General features: G+C 41.1%; 1 protein-coding gene across 4 annotated transcripts in view; it reads right to left on the bottom strand.

Moving 5' to 3' along the window:
* Positions 1-15752, bottom strand: part of LOC102792380 (rho GTPase-activating protein 44-like) — a 109925-nt gene that overhangs the window by 38657 nt on the left and 55516 nt on the right. For all 4 annotated transcript variants that reach the window (XM_006793196.2, XM_006793198.2, XM_006793199.2 and 1 more), the window contains exons 2-6: positions 4366-4405; positions 3654-3773; positions 1442-1518; positions 703-814; positions 41-117 (exon numbers count right to left, since the gene is read on the bottom strand). In XM_006793196.2, coding sequence (XP_006793259.1) covers positions 41-117; positions 703-814; positions 1442-1518; positions 3654-3773; positions 4366-4405 — 426 coding nt within the window. The remainder of the gene's footprint in view (positions 1-40; positions 118-702; positions 815-1441; positions 1519-3653; positions 3774-4365; positions 4406-15752) is intronic.

The raw sequence follows: 15752 nt of genomic DNA, 5'->3' as shown, positions 1-15752 counted from the left end.
AAACAAACACACACACTCGCACACAGAGAAACGCGCTCACCGTGTGCGTGCAGAATCCATGTCCAGGACCAGCTTCGCTAAATGTTTCCTTTGTTTCTGGATATTTGGGATTTCCACCTGAGAGGGCAGAGCAGAGATTTTCCTTCAGTCTGCTGTGTTAGTGTGAAAGAGGACAACAAACAGCCTCAGTATTGTGAGAGGCTTTGCACCTGTAGCAGCAGAATCAGTCTGGGCAGCACTTTCTCGTTCTCATGGAGATTAGCTTACTGGCTAATTTGCAGAGCAATAAGTAGAGTTCATCAGACAAGTCCCGTGTTTGGGGACTGGAGGCAGGAAGATCTTCTTGCTATCAGTTTCCAACTTTTTATCACTTCAAAGTATTTTATTCATGGATACAGGGCACCTTAATGAGCAAAACTACACAACAGTCCTGTCATGCTGAAACAGCTCATACCTTGTCGCCCCCTTTCCTTCTTTTCTATTTTTCTATTTAAAAAATAATGAAAAATAAACCATTTTTATAATGTTTTTCTGCCCTGTTGAATTTCAGATACTCTATGATCATATCACAATTATATTTCCACTTTTTCTTACCAGGACGCATTTTGGACTCCTTTTCTAATCAGATGCTTGCTGTTACTGCTGTTAATGTGACTGGAGCTCATTTATTAAACAGTTAGTCGCACTGCATTGTTTCTGTACCTCTGCGAGCTCGTACAAGGGTTCGGTCACGTCCCTCTCGATGGTGAGCTCGAACAAGATGAGCTCCTGAGCGAGCTTTTCCTGCGTGTCGCCGCAGAGCTTCAGCATCTTTCTGCAACAGGAAACATCACAGCGGATTCACCGAGTGCAACGTACGCAGGTCAGTCAGTGTTACGGCTCGCTTCCTGGTTTGTAATATTGAGGTTTCTCTTAAATCACTGTGAAAAAGTCTTGTGTCACCCCTCATTTCTTTATAGTTTGCTTCTAAAATATCTGAAGTTGGACACTGGCTGCTTTTTCACTCATGCTCAGTCCAGTTCTTGTACCTAACCATTTTCAAATTGTTGTTTTAAGTCACTTAAAGTGACTCATGACTCAATCAAGCAATAAAAATGCAACTCAGACATTAAACCAGTGATGTATCTGCACATAATAAACAATTATTAACTAGCAAAGAACCTTGCTTGTTGCAAAAGCACATAATTTCTTCCCATTTCTTTAGCTGAAGCCGTCTGACAGGCATAAAATACTATTTTTGCACCAACGAGGTGACTTCTAAAAAAAGTCATTATATTACAGATATTATTATTATTATACTCAGGATGTGAAAAGCAACTCAGTTCTGGGTCATAAAAACGTTCCTCTCTGCATCAGCGCCTTTCCAAAGAAAATGTTTCCAGTCTCATCGATGATCAACAATAATGTAAATTACTATGTGTGTGTGTGTGTGTGTGTTTACCCTAGCAGAGACTCGTCCCCGAGCACAGCTGCCCCCTCCACCATACATTGTGCTAGCGTTGCGAGCGGAAGCTTTTTCTGCACAGAAACACAAACAGTCGATGAATCAGCTGCAGTTCATAAATAAAACCATAAACACAAAGAAAACACCATAAAAGCATACGAAGATTATAAATTATCTTTAATATAAGTACCTGAAGTTAAAACATGTGCTCATGTCACATCAGTCCATCACTTTTGCAAACTTTTATTTTATTTTTAATTAATGAATTTTAAAAAAGCTTATTTTTCTCTTTTTTTTTCCTTGGCCTTCTCACGAGTTACTGTCTTGGTTCCATCTTAAAACATCTTCATCTCAGGCTCCTCTAAGCTTTAGGATGAAAACATTTTTTAATCCAGTGAAGGATTAAAAAGATTAACTTTCCACAACACAAATGACACATTATTGTGCAGCACTTGAATATTTTGTCACTCAGTCTCTTGGTTTGCAGGAAAATATTTCCTCTGTGTGTTTTTTTTTAAACATTTACTGGAGGATGAAACATGCTTTCCAATACCGTTGCTAATCACCTGTCAGTGTCCTTCTGTCCTCTCTGAAAGTCTTAAAACTTTCAGTCTGAGTTGTTATGAAATTACTGAGAGCACAATGAAGAAAAACTGGATAGGTAGAAAATAATTCATTTTCATTCTATTCCATTAAAATATAACAATAAATATTAAGTTGTGACTGCTATTGATTAGCGTGCAATGTTTTTTAAAAAAGTCAATAAAACAAATGAAGAGCAGCAGCATGCTCTGACTGTACAAATAAAGTGTAAAACATGCCCAGAAGGCAGATAAATCCTGGAACATTTTACTTTGTATACTAAGATTTAACCGCATAAACTTCATTGCAGTATAACAACTATTGATCGATTTATTCATTTGAGCGTACACACAGGACTCGATTTGCTTTTCATGTGTTACTAACCATCGGTCACTAGTGGACATTCCAGACCCCCGGTTTCCTAGGTAACCCTCTAACGCATTTACCAACTTGTCATATGTCCGTCAACAGTGTTTGCTGTCACTGGTCAGTGCCCTTTCACATACATAAATGTAAAGCCAGAGGCAGAGAGACCAGCAGCAAGACCACGGCACAGAACAGAGCAGGCATGAATGACAGCAGATGTGCCACTGAATTAACCAGCATGAAAGGATGAGCTAGGTAGAAGGTGGAAGTGGGTTGCAAAGTGGCCTGCAGATAACCATTAAATGTATGCAGACTAAAGCTGCCTAAAGAAGCTGCCCTACGTGAGATTAGTCAGTAGGATATGTAGAAAGGTGTCAAATGAGCAATCAGTTTCTTCTAAGTTTCAGTTTCTTCTAAGTTTCAGTTTCTTCTTCAAGTTTCTTCTAAGTCCCGTCGTTGTTGGACTTTTGGATGAGTTATAAAAAGATTCACGTCTTCTCTGAGGATTGCTGTCACGGCCTGTGGCTCGGCATCCAGGGAGCCGTGTGAGGCTGCGGTGGCCACACCCTCGGGCTGGGCCGTCTCCAAACCACCTGCGTCTCATCTGAGGCAATCACCGGAGGACAACTTCAGCCAGCTCTGACGGCTTCTCCTCGCCAGTCCATAAGTCTCCTCCCAGTGTGACCAGCATTCAGCGTGGAAGCCTGCGGCCTGCCTGACTGCCTCCCTCCCTAGGATTCCCTTCACGGGCACCTCTCCCCTCCAAGCTCCACGGTCCTGCTCTACCTGTAAGCCTCGGCAACTTATGAAGTCTAGCTGTTCATTTCTTGGCAACCTGCGTGCTGTTAACTGTGTCTCCCCTTTCTGTTGCAGTTTCCCCACGGTCCCGATTACGGCGCTCCTGGGCTCCACGCTCCTCGTTTCCCCCCGTGGCATGAGCCTTAGTTTTTCGTTTCCTTAGCTTTGTTAAAAGATTCCTCAGTTAAATAAAACTTGTACATAGTTCAACACTTCGTGATTTGTGACAATTGGACCTCCCAGTGACCGTTTATTGGTTAGGCAAATGTGTAAACCTACCCCATCATAAATATGGCTCCAACCTAACATGGCCAAAATACTAAGGCTGTAAAAAAAAATGTATATGGTTGTACATCATGTGATTTGTACCTTGATCAGCACACAAGCCCACACTGGTCAGCTCAGCTAAAATACCAGATGAAAAAAAGGTTTTATCAGATTTGTAGTGTTTATTTTCTCTCACCGAGGGCGACCTGACAGACTTCTTGTCCACGTCCACGCCCTGCTGGCCCTGCAGACAGGCGGTCAGCTTCTTGTGTGTGCTGTGGGAAACCTGCTTCACCAGCTCCAGACGTTTCTCCACCTGAAACACACACAGAAGGGAAGGAAGACAGAAAAGTCAGGGCACAGGCCTCAGCCAGAACCAAGCACACACTGTGAGCTCCTTCCACTAATGCACAGCTTGTGTCAGCTTCAGTTACAGACATGCACTCAAACCTCAACCCAGAACAGGGTTAGATTTAAAAATAGAAACTCCATCTTTCCATCAGAGCTTTTCCCCCACTAAAACAGCATCATTCTCAGTTGGTGTGAATGACGCCGCACCATTACCTGTTGGGCTTCAATGCGTCTCATTTCATTATTAAACCAGTGGAAGCGATGTGTCTGCCACTCAGAGCATCATTAATCTGATCAATTACAATATCGCACCCCAAATCAATCAGCAAGGACGTTTCACTTTTTGTCTCGCAAAGAGGTTCAATTTCAGCGTTCGTTAATGTTACCCGAAGGCAGTTCAGAAAGCCATTAAAAATAGCAAAACATAATTCATAAAATTCATGCATGCTGAATATTTTGCTCCACTAATGATTTTTCTTGTGAGAAGCAGTGACTATCGAGCCAAAGAGGAAAAGCATTCGCACAAACACACAGATTCGATGAAGACTCATTAGTACCTGCAGCAGATCTTCACTCAGCACTTCTGTTTTTTCAGCCCTGGAAGAAAAGAGAAGAGCGGCTGTTAGGATGACAGAGAGAGGGAAACGTTAAAATTACAGAACTTGTTATTGTGGGAACTTGGCAAGTAGCGCACAAACCACTCAATCACTGTAATTGCATCATTTGCTCGACTTCTGTGCAAGAAATATAAAATGCTGCAGCTGCCTGGAGCTAATCGTGTAAGAGGAATGTTTATTTTCACAGTTGCACAGGACTCACGCTGGTCTGGTTTAATTACAAAGTCTCAAGTTGGAAATGTGACAGAAAACAGACTGACTGACACTTACAACATTTTTAAACTCTTTGACTTATCTTCCAATTATTTTATGGGTTGGGAATTTTTCTATCCTAATAACTAAATAAACAAATCTAAAAACTATCAGAATCATCTGAAAACACACAGAAAAGCTTCTTTTAGTTCATGGAAAACGTCCAAAAACTCTGCTCCAAAAATTAGTCAGTCTCCGTAGACTCTCCCAACTTTACAGCCAAATAAACATGTTTATAGCCTGCTGCAGAGAAACGTTTTGGTCTCTATAGCTAAACCTCGTCAGATAGTTAGCAACCAGTTGGCAACTGCCGGGCAACCACTGGTAGCTGTGAAAACCTCATCCACACGGGCCTAAAGACCAGTCAGTCCCCTGATGATAAGCAGCTGCTAGGAAAAAATGTGTGTCCCCCCAACCAGTTGGTGAGAGCTTGTTGCCAAGAGGTTCTGCCCCAAAATCCTCTTTAGAGTTGCTTTGGTTGCAACTGGTTGCCACCGTCTCCTGTAGTTTGTACGGAAGACACCAACTTATCTCCAACTAAAAAAAAGTGCAACAAAAACAAGAAAGGGAATGAATTTAGCACGTTGCTTTCTGAGATAAGGCACAGCTTTTATTTTGCAGGTGAGCAGTCTCACCTTCCGGTCTGTAGCAACCAAAGCCATAACAAGGAGATATTTGATGCAGCAACCTTTTTGTGACTGATCTCATTTACAGTAGCAACAGCCAGCAACCTCCATCAACCGCTCGCCAGCAGTTTCACTTTCGTGTAACTCCACAGGGTGACATTATTTAACTCACAATTTCAGCTTGTATTTAGTTCCAAAACTATATTTTTTAGCAGGGCTTCTGCTTTGACTGATAAGTGGATGCTGAGTCAGGTAACCAGAGCCTATAGCTGTCTGCCAGGACTCACCTCTGTCAGTTTAAACCACTGAATATGACCTTTCAACCACATTTGCACTGTTTGTTATTATTATTTAATTCGTTTCTGTCTTGGTGATGCACCCATACAGCTTTTCGATTCAGCCTGCTTGCGTTAGCTGATAACTCCTCCTCTATCTGGATCAACAAATATGCAATAAAATATTATAAAGACACTATGGTAGTGACTCAACAGAAGAAACTACCGGCAACTTCTAGTGACAACAAGAGAAATAACCCTTTACAGAGGCAAAGTGGGCAGTTCCCAATATTCTCAACCGTAGAGTGCAGGACTGAAGTGACTGATATTAGTGAAGGGGATCTAGACAACTGCACACCTGGCATGGCCTTCAGCCACCAGCCAGCTATGGAGCGACAATTACAGTGTATGTGTGCAGGGCTTAAGAGTCAAGTCACAAACCAAAATGCCAATGTTACCATAGAAACATGCTCCCAGTGGCAATTAGGGCTGCCACAAACGATTATTTTGATAGTCGACTAGTCACCGATTATTTTTGTGATTAGTCGATTAATCAGATCATCATCCATTGGACATAAAACATACAGCTTATTGCACCAGCAGCATCTGCTCTTATAAAACTATCATTAGCTTACAGCTTTAAGTGTTTAAGGTATGTGCTAACTAAAAATAAAGACAAGATGATAGTTTATTAAATTTTAATGAAATCTGCAGGTTGTTTCAATGGAGTTTAATCTGCTTGAGTTTATTCAGCTGTGTAAAAACTCTAACTTTAATCTCAGCCAAACCGATTTAATCAGGAACCAATAAAATACTCACTCCAAGTGACTTATATCATGTTTAACTTGAGTGTGGGTTTGAAAACGATTTGCTGGGAGTCAGGTGTTCTCACCGGCTGTAGTGAGCCTTGCCCCCGGCTAGCTATCGAGCTAGCTAGTGGGTAACAGACGTCTCCGAAAACGTCGGAGCGCTTTTGAAAATATGTGGTGTCTTGATAAACTGAGCAGATATTTGAGGTTTACACAGCTACATTCTCGCCTGAAAATATGTTAATCGTTTATTTTGTGACCCAAAAAGAATAATAAGAGTAATATTAAAACTAACTAGCTGCCGCCATTGTTGACAACTGAGCTGGGCCGCGCTATGAATTTTGGGACACAGCTTCTTCTTCTTCGGTGTTTAACGGCAGCTGGCATCCTTGTACATGCAGTGCTGCCATCTTCTGTTTCATTCCGTTATTACACTCTTAAATACTACTACTTATTCCTGCGTCTTTTGTGATCTTACAAAGCGTCAAACGAATGTCGACTATTAAATTAGTCGTCGACGATTTTAATAGTCGACGTAATCGTGACTAGTCGACTAATCGTGGCAGCCCTAGTGGCAATTACTGATATTAAATTTGTGTACTGTTGATTATGTTCAGTGAAGATGAAAGGATGTAAGGAGTAGAGGTAGTGAAGGTGGATGAGTTTAAATACCTGGTGTCAACCATTCAAAACAGTTCAAAGAAGAGGCGAAGAAGAGAGTTTAGGCTGACAAAGACAGGATACTGTAAGTATTAAAGTATTACCCCAATAAAAATTTATTAAAAAATGTTAATGTTGCCTCTTTCAGAGTCAGACTTTCAGTTAGTGTGCATCAAAGTGGTGAACATATGTATACATATTAGAATGTTTCTTATTTATCTTTTCTTATTGTCAATAAATCCCACAATGACAAAAAGAAAGAATCACCTCCTCAAGCTGACAATGGTTCCTACTGAAGACGCAAGCCTTTAAAAACAACCCACAAATATATAATTTCATTTTCTAGAAAAAAAAGAGCTTAGTAGCCCTAAAACAGCAAATGTTTCTCAAACAAGAAGAAATGGAGCTTTTGTTGGAGACTATTATCTGCATCGCGTTAATGTACACATGGTACTCTAGTGAGTTTTTCAGGCAGCAGGATGGTGTGTTTGTGAGATTGAACCATTATAAACCAGTGTATGTGTTCATGATAATGAAGAAACATGTCACCCAGTGCAACACTGATGTGTTTTTAATAGTTTCTGCACAACAATGAAGCTCGATAGCAGGAATAAAAACTCTCAAGCTTTGAATGTGCAGACAACACATGGGTGTTGTTGCTGTTCGTGGGTGTTGTTGATATCAGGCTTTAACTAATGATGAATGATTTTAATCATACCAACGATGTAGCATTTAGAAAAACACATTCTGCTCCATTATTTGATCACCAGTTCCTTCAGGAAGCCAAAGCGCGATGCACTGAAATAACACTAACAGACTGCAGCACTGCCTTCAGCAGCAGTTGAACAGCTGATGGAGATCAGTGTGGATATTTCGGATGCTAAGATGACCTGTAGGTTAATAACAAAGACAGCCTCTGGAGGAAAACGTTGCCTGGAGTGTCAGAAAGCCTTTAGACAATAGATCTGATAAGATGCATAACAATAAGCTGCAAATTTAAAATAAGGCAAAACCTGCAATTACTGGTCTTATCTCACCTGGCTAACGTTTGCAGAGATATTTATCTATTGGCATCTGCATTTTTAAATTGTCCATTTCTTGAAAGTCTCTTAACATTTATGTCCATCTGCTGGTTTAGCGTTGCTTACTCCTGCTTTAAAATCACGGGGGTCAGACAAAGACATCTGTGTCCAGTAAAGATGCACAAACCTTCCCGTTTGAATTTCAAAATCAATCCAAACACCACACCAACAACACATTTTTGCTCTTTCAAAGTTGACATGAATGCAAGACAATTTCTAAAGTTTAAAACATCAATCCTGAGATGAAAGACATGAAGGTTACAGTAAGTTTTTTCCCCCCACATAAGTATTTCATTATTTTTTGACAGTTCGAATGCGTTACTGTTAAATTTCCTCTGATGGCTGTTGCAGTATTCCTCTATTGTTGTTCATAAGCAAACACAAAAAGTCTGAGTGTATAAATAGCCAAAATGCTCATTTTTTGTTGCTGTTAAAACTAAACAATGATGAGAAATAGATCCAGCAGTTAAAGATGAACCACAGCATCCTCACCGCCGTACAGCTTCTTTGTTGGGTTACCTTTCCTTCTCTCGCTCTCTCTCTTGCACATTTCCCCCCTGACAGCCAGTTAGTTTAACAGAGTTCAGAGAACAGTTAAAATAAGTCACAATGCAGATACTCAGAGCTGTAAATAGAACAGATGCAGGCAGATGAGTGGATATAAAAACAGAACCAACAGCATTAAAACCACACACACACAGCTACAGCAGACATTTCTTCTCTCTGTCTGCTGCGATTCAGCCTCACTCACACGTCGATTATACATTAGGCATCGGCTTCCTAAAAGCATCTTAAGACGGTCTTTAGAGCGCTATAATGCTCAGAGAGAAAATATGTTTGGGAGCTCTGGTTTCAGACTGAACTGCTGCAGACAGAAATGATTGTAACTTGAGGAAAAAATCAGAGTACAGCAATGAAGCGAGGAACGACTTGAGTGGCTTATCTGTCACTTATGAGTAGCAAAGTGCAATTTGGTGGGACCGGCTTAGCAAGTGGTTTCAGGTATCAGATCACCATGTGTCTTAATGGATATTTTCACCTGTATTTAACACTGTGCACTTGTGATCTGATAACCACGGATGCACTTGAAAACCAACTGTAACTGTAAGCAAGATAAAAAGACTAACTCTGTACCTTGTTAACGTTTTTGTTCTGCTGAATTTTATCAACCCTGATGTTACTCTCTGCTCTGAACAGCCTTTAGCAACTGTTTCAGTTTGTATTCAAAATATCAGTAGCAACCCTGATAAACAGGTAAGTGTGAATCACCTGCGGTGCACTTCCTTCACCCCCCCGCAGACAGAGAAACCTGTTATTAAACAGGCAGATTAGGTTTTACAAGGTCACCTCCAGAGCCTGGAGTCTTAACTACAAGACTAATAACATTTCTGCTGTTTTACAAGGTCATTACCTTAATGCCTAATGTATCATATTTGACAAGTTGAGTTTTGTGAATTTGACATCAGTGTCACAAAAATTAAAATTCAATGTACTGAATTTAAATAGTTGGAACGTACTTACAGACCAGATTTGTGTGACTAAGGTCTTAAATAAAAAGTATTATTTACAGTTTTCCTTCACAGTAGATTAAAACTGTGTCAAAAGCATCAGTGAATAAAATTTTAAATAAAGCCAACTCTGTCTAAACGCTGGATTAGCAGAAACTGTTTGATGAATAGATGAAAATATGTTATTTTCTGGTCTGGTGAAAGCAGCCCTTTGCTTTCACCAGACCAGTCACACCTACCTTACCTGCCTTTCTGATCAGCACAGACACATGTCCCCCTCTAAACGTACCTACTGCCACACACCGCTCTACATTTCACTCAAATTTAGCTCAAATTCAAAATAAAAAATAAAACACAGAGTGAGCCTGCTGTGGCCCAGTGGACTTACACAACAATGCTTTTTCTGCTTGACCTCTTAGTCTTGCCAGAAATCTGCAGCTTTCTCCTCCACATCCCCCCTGCTCACAGAAAGGAGATCACCTGTTTTCAAGCAGGAGTTCTGTGACAATAACCAGCCAGAAAACAAAGAGCAGAGAGGAGGTGGCGAAAGTGGGAGGAAGAGAGGGAGGGGAAGGGCGGCGTAAAGAATGAGACCTGACTATCTGGTCCTTTCATTCACTCATCGTCACCAGCCTCTGCTTTATGTCCCCTCTGTGAACAGATTGGACTTTCAAAAATGTTTATGACTGAACAGACACACATCTCTTTCTCCCCAAAAGCCAACATTTTACATTTTGTAATATATTTAAATTCCAAGGGTGTCCTAATTTTTTTTCAGCCCTCAGTACTGAGTAAAAAGACCCATGCTCTGCTTGTATAAGCTGCGCTCTCAGATTCGTACCAGTCGAAACAAATTTATTTTTTCAAAGAATGGGCCATGGAATTTTCCACTGCCAATAAAGTCCAGTTTATCTGGCCTTAAGTGTTAGATTTAATCCTAAAATGTGAGTTTTAGCTTTCACTGTAAGGTGTTATCATGTTGCTTTTTTCACTCTAAAACTAAACATTCAGTTTGAGTCCAGATGAAATATTAAATTAAGTACTTCACTTTTCAGTTCAGCACATGGAAGCTCGTTATTCTCGTGAAAACATGAATAAAGTGTTGAAGATGATTCAGACCGTGTGGAGTGTTAGAGGAGATCCCAAATGCAGAGATGTGAAAGCAGACTGAGTGGAACTGAAAGTAAACCCTTTATTGACTGGTTTCAAATTCTACAAGAGGCAAAACATAAAGTCCAACAAAGAAATACTGAAAACTACAAACATCTAAAATATAAAGCAAGAAACTACACAGGGGCAAGTCGGAGCAGCCACTCTCACAAAATACAAGGGGAGGCAGTGACTATATATACACTGAAGGGCAATCAGAGAGACAGCGAGGGAGACTGAGACGGCTGAACTAAATCACAGAAGATGAGACCAGGGAAGAAAAACTTAAAACAAAGCACAAAGAACACTACGTTTCAAAATAAAGCAGGAAGTGTGATAAGTAAACTGGGAAAATACAGACACATGAATGAATTTGACACAAGAGGATGAAACAGTGAGGAAATAATTTAAGAGGAATAAATACACTCACACATAAGAGAAACACTAACAAAACAAAGAATCACAGAGAATATAATTCCAATAAGCCAAAGACACCAAGAGTCAAGACTATGACGAGAGCCGTGCTAGCAGTTCTGTGAGGCTGTACTTAAATAAAGTAGCACTATTAAGCCTACCCTTATCATGCTAACATGCTCACAGTGACAGTGCTAATATATCTTATCAGGTATAATATTTATCTTGTTCCATCAATTACTATGTCAGGATGCTAACATTTGAGCCAAGAGATGTAATCTCTCCAGCGTGTCCTGGCTCCACCCTGGGACCTCGTCCCAGCAGAACATGCCCTCAGCTGGCTCCTTTTTATGCAGAGGAGTAGCGACTCGACTCTGAGGTGATTGACGGAATTCATCACCCGTCTCTAAGGAAGAGCTCACGGAAAGCTAATTTCTGCTGCTTATATTGGTGATCTTATTCTTTCAGTCATTACTCAGAGCTCGTGACCACCGGTGAGGATAAGGGCATAGATCAAACCGGCAAATTGACACGTTTGCTTTTATGCACAGCTCTCTCTTCAACCCAACGCCCTGATCTCCCACTCCCCTAATGCTCCCCTGTGACTCATCACCTCAGTGTGGTGGAAAGGTTTGTGTGTTCCTGTCATTCCATGGGCTTTTATGTTGGTCCCCGTGAAAGCTAAAATAACAAGGGACCAGTTTACCCTGCCCAGGAGAGGGTGCCCCACACTGGAACCAGACCTGGGTAGGAAGCTTGAGGGAGAGTGCTTGGTGGTCTTAGCCCATGGGGCCTGGCTAAGCACAGCCCAAATGTGTATCAGACAGCAGTCAAGACCGGAGGCCCTGATAGTCCAGTCCCCGGCTGCTGATGCTGCCTACTGAGATTTACAGTTGGGATTTAATGATGTCTCCATGACACTGTGGTGCTGAATGACAGTGTTTCTGTTTGCAGTCACAGTTTCCTGTTTCAGTAACAAAACTGAACTTATTTCTGACACAATATGTACAAACCGCTGCTCTTTCTCTCCCTGAATTCGTCTTCTCTCTGGCACTAAAGAAGTCTAAGCAAGATTCACAGTCTCTGGATTTAACAACGAGATAATGATCCTTATGCAAACACGGAGATACACGCACGCACACTAATGATGAGGTTAGCAATTGCTCACCCGTCCTGGAAAGCCAGTTGCTGCAGAGAGATGGAGATTAATGCACGCGCACACATTGACTCCAAGCATGCACAAATTCAATGCACATCGTCTCGTTCCCTTTCCTCAGTGACAGTTTTGTAGATTTCACCCAGGTACACACACACAAACGTACGCATCCACTTTGTCTCTTTCCAGGTGTGACATAATTAATGTGAAGGCTAACACAAGCAAAACAAACTGCTGTCTGCTGTCACGGTGAGTTTTCACACCCAGGAGATAAAAAATTCAGACTGTGTGCATTATGTTTGCAAAAGCACCTGCATAACTGACAATAACAATGTCTAACGGACAGTCGAATAAGTCTTCAGTTTGAACCGTCATGTCCTCAATTACCAGAAGGAGGCAAGATTCCATAATACTTTGACCACACTTATCCCAGATGGAAAAGGATGTATTATTAACTGTATATTAAAGCTATAATGTGCCTGCAGTGCGACTGGACACGTGAATTTGAAGGTAGCTTTCTATAATGTGGGTTCGGTAACTACAGCAGCAGCAGAGCAAGCATACAGGCATACACCAGTCACCTTTCTGCAAATATAGGGGAAAAAAATGTTTGCACATAGTTCATACCACTGTCAGTGTTGGGAAGGTTACCTTTAAAATGTATTCCATTACAGAATACAGATTACAGAATACATGCCCCAAAATGTATTCTGTAACGTATTCCGTTACGTTACTCAATGAGAGTAACGTATTCTGAATACTTTGGATTACTTAATATATTATCATGCTGTTTACAACTACATGAATGTACTATTGCTGTGATTTATTACTGTTACTGAAGGTCCGCGGCTCCGAACCGTAGTAAAGGGACCTCTGGCTAATACGGTGGGTTCTGTGTCGGGCTCGTAGCTGAAAACTAGCTTTACTTTGTTGTCTGGGTCAACTTTGCTAGCGAGAGACAGAGAGAGGCGTTGAAAGGCTGTTCCAACGGAACTTATTGTTTTTGGAGGAAAACACGAACACGGTGTACAGTCGAGTCTTAATAGCTTACTTACAGCTGGGCTCGTCAGGCTCTCTTCTTGGCTGCAGTGGTTATTATTATATTTACATGCTTCCAGCTCCCGTTTTTGCTCGATGACAGCTCGTACTTTTCCTTTTTCTCCCTCCCTCGCTCACAGACACATAACGGGTATGGCAGTCCATTCTCCCTGCAGCACGGACTACACTGCCTATGATGCTACATTCAGAGCTATACCAGTAGCATTCTGCCTATTAGCTTAGCACAACAACAACAAAAAGGCCTCTCTCACCCAGGAAACACGCAGAGAGAGAGTCACCCTGTAACCATGGCAACCGTAACGCTGCCGCCTGGAACAACAGAACGTAACTGTCAAACAAAACCCAAACAGTCCTGACCCGCCACAATATGAAACAGGGAAGTACCGCCGTGTAATCCATTTATTTCAACAAAGTAACTGTATTCTAAATACCACCTTTTTAAACGGTAACTGTAACGGAATACAGTTACTCATATTTTGTATTTTAAATACGTAACGGCGGTACATGTATTCCGTTACTCCCCAACACTGACCACTGTGATCAGAAATGCCCTTTGAAGCATATCCATCTCCATCTAAAGGTTTAATTCTCCAGTTAAAATGTTGTAATTCCGAGGAAACACGTGTGCTGCTAGCAGTTCCTGATGCTTGGCTGCGACTCTGCATATCTGCACGTGTAAGGAGAGGGTCAGCTGTTTATGTTGTGCTGACGTTTCCACTCGGGGGATTTGGGCCTCGTAACGCAGCATGACTGGGGTCACAGCTGAGGAAGGGAGAGGCTAACAAACACATGGTTCATATTTTGGAAATGCCTGACTCAATGAAATAAGCAGCTACATGTTGTTGATGGCCGTGTTTGCTCCAGGAAAAGAAAAGTGGGCAAACAGGAGAAAGAGAGGCATGCGTGATGAGTCTAAACCTCACTCGTGATTCAGCTTGCTCTTCTACCCTTCTCATTGCAGTTTTTTTGTTAATAGTTTGACACATCAAGGGCACTACAGCATCCTGAATCAAAGCCTCAGCAACAGAGTCGGTGCTTTACTGCGGCATCAGCTTCTGGCGTCACAGCCGGGATTCCCACCGGCACAGAGAGGCAAAGAGGGGGAGGCAGCGAGAGGTGATGAAGAATACAGAAGCAGAAGAAGATAACAGATGTGTAAAAGGGATTTTTCGGTCATAAATCTTGTGAGGGGGAGCTGAAGTGACAGAGGTTGGGAATACAGAGTATCTCTAAAATGACTCAACTCTGTTTTCCCCCAGCTCGACAAAAAAAGTCTGTCTGAAAACTTTTTGCACAGGTAGTGCAGTAAAAAGAGTTTCTCTGAACAGCACTTGACTTAAGTTATATCGCTAATAAAGTGCAATAACAGAAAAAGGGGTTTTTGGTATGAAGCAAAATGCTGATTTGTTTGAGGGAGTGAAAATAGAAGCATGTGGACAATTCTGCACAATCCACATTTTTCGAGTTATAAGCAAAACATTTGCAATGTGACATTTTTTCTCGCTTTACTGGAGTTGTCTTTAACTGCCTGAAAAATGTGAAAGCTCAATCCATCAGAGTCATTCAGAGCATTAAAACTGTAATGAAACAACATAAGCCTTGTTTCTTCCTCAAATTTTCTCCAGTAAATTCTTCCAGGCGAGCTTTTCTTTTTAAAGCCATTGTTTCTCTTACTAAAATATCCGTCAACACGCCACAGCAGCAGTTATGTGTCGGCGCTGCTCTTAAGTTCTTCAATCAACTTTACGCAGCTTAACACTTGATGTGTTTTCACTGGTGCCGATCTAAACCTGCTCAGCAAACCAAAGACCTTTTTATAAACAGCCTCAGTGTTGACATATTAAACAGTAATGCACGTTGAAAGAGAAGAGAAAAAAAGGAATTCAAGGCCACATTCAGCGGCTTTGACTCATAATGCCAAGCCACACCATGTTTTCATCACTGGATTATTAAATTTTATTAAGGTTAATGTTTAAGCTACTCAGATTTAATTATACCTGTTTGAAAATACATTTAAGATTTAAAAAAGTGATGTAATGGAGTAGAAGTCTTAGGCTACGTCCACACTAGCGTGGCTCTATTATCCATTTGAAAATTTAAGATTGATTATTTTGTGTGATGATTTTCAAGATGCTTTTTAAGGCAAAGTCAATCACACTTACATTTTTTTGTCAATTAATCAAGTGCATATGATTTCATTTACTTTTAATTCCTATAGAAGCAGTAAGGTTATACTTAGTTTTTCACAGGACTGCACAGAGTCCTGTGAGGACTATAGAGGGGAAACACATAAAATTGGGTGCTTGTATCCACAGCTGCACAAACCAGAATCAATGG

The sequence above is a fragment of the Neolamprologus brichardi genome, chromosome 8 (assembly GCF_056152115.1).
Source record: "Neolamprologus brichardi isolate AB-2024 chromosome 8, ASM5615211v1, whole genome shotgun sequence".
Lineage (NCBI taxonomy): Eukaryota > Metazoa > Chordata > Actinopteri > Cichliformes > Cichlidae > Neolamprologus > Neolamprologus brichardi.
The sequence above is the reverse complement of the archived record's forward strand: the minus strand, read 5'-3'. Positions and strand labels throughout refer to the sequence as shown.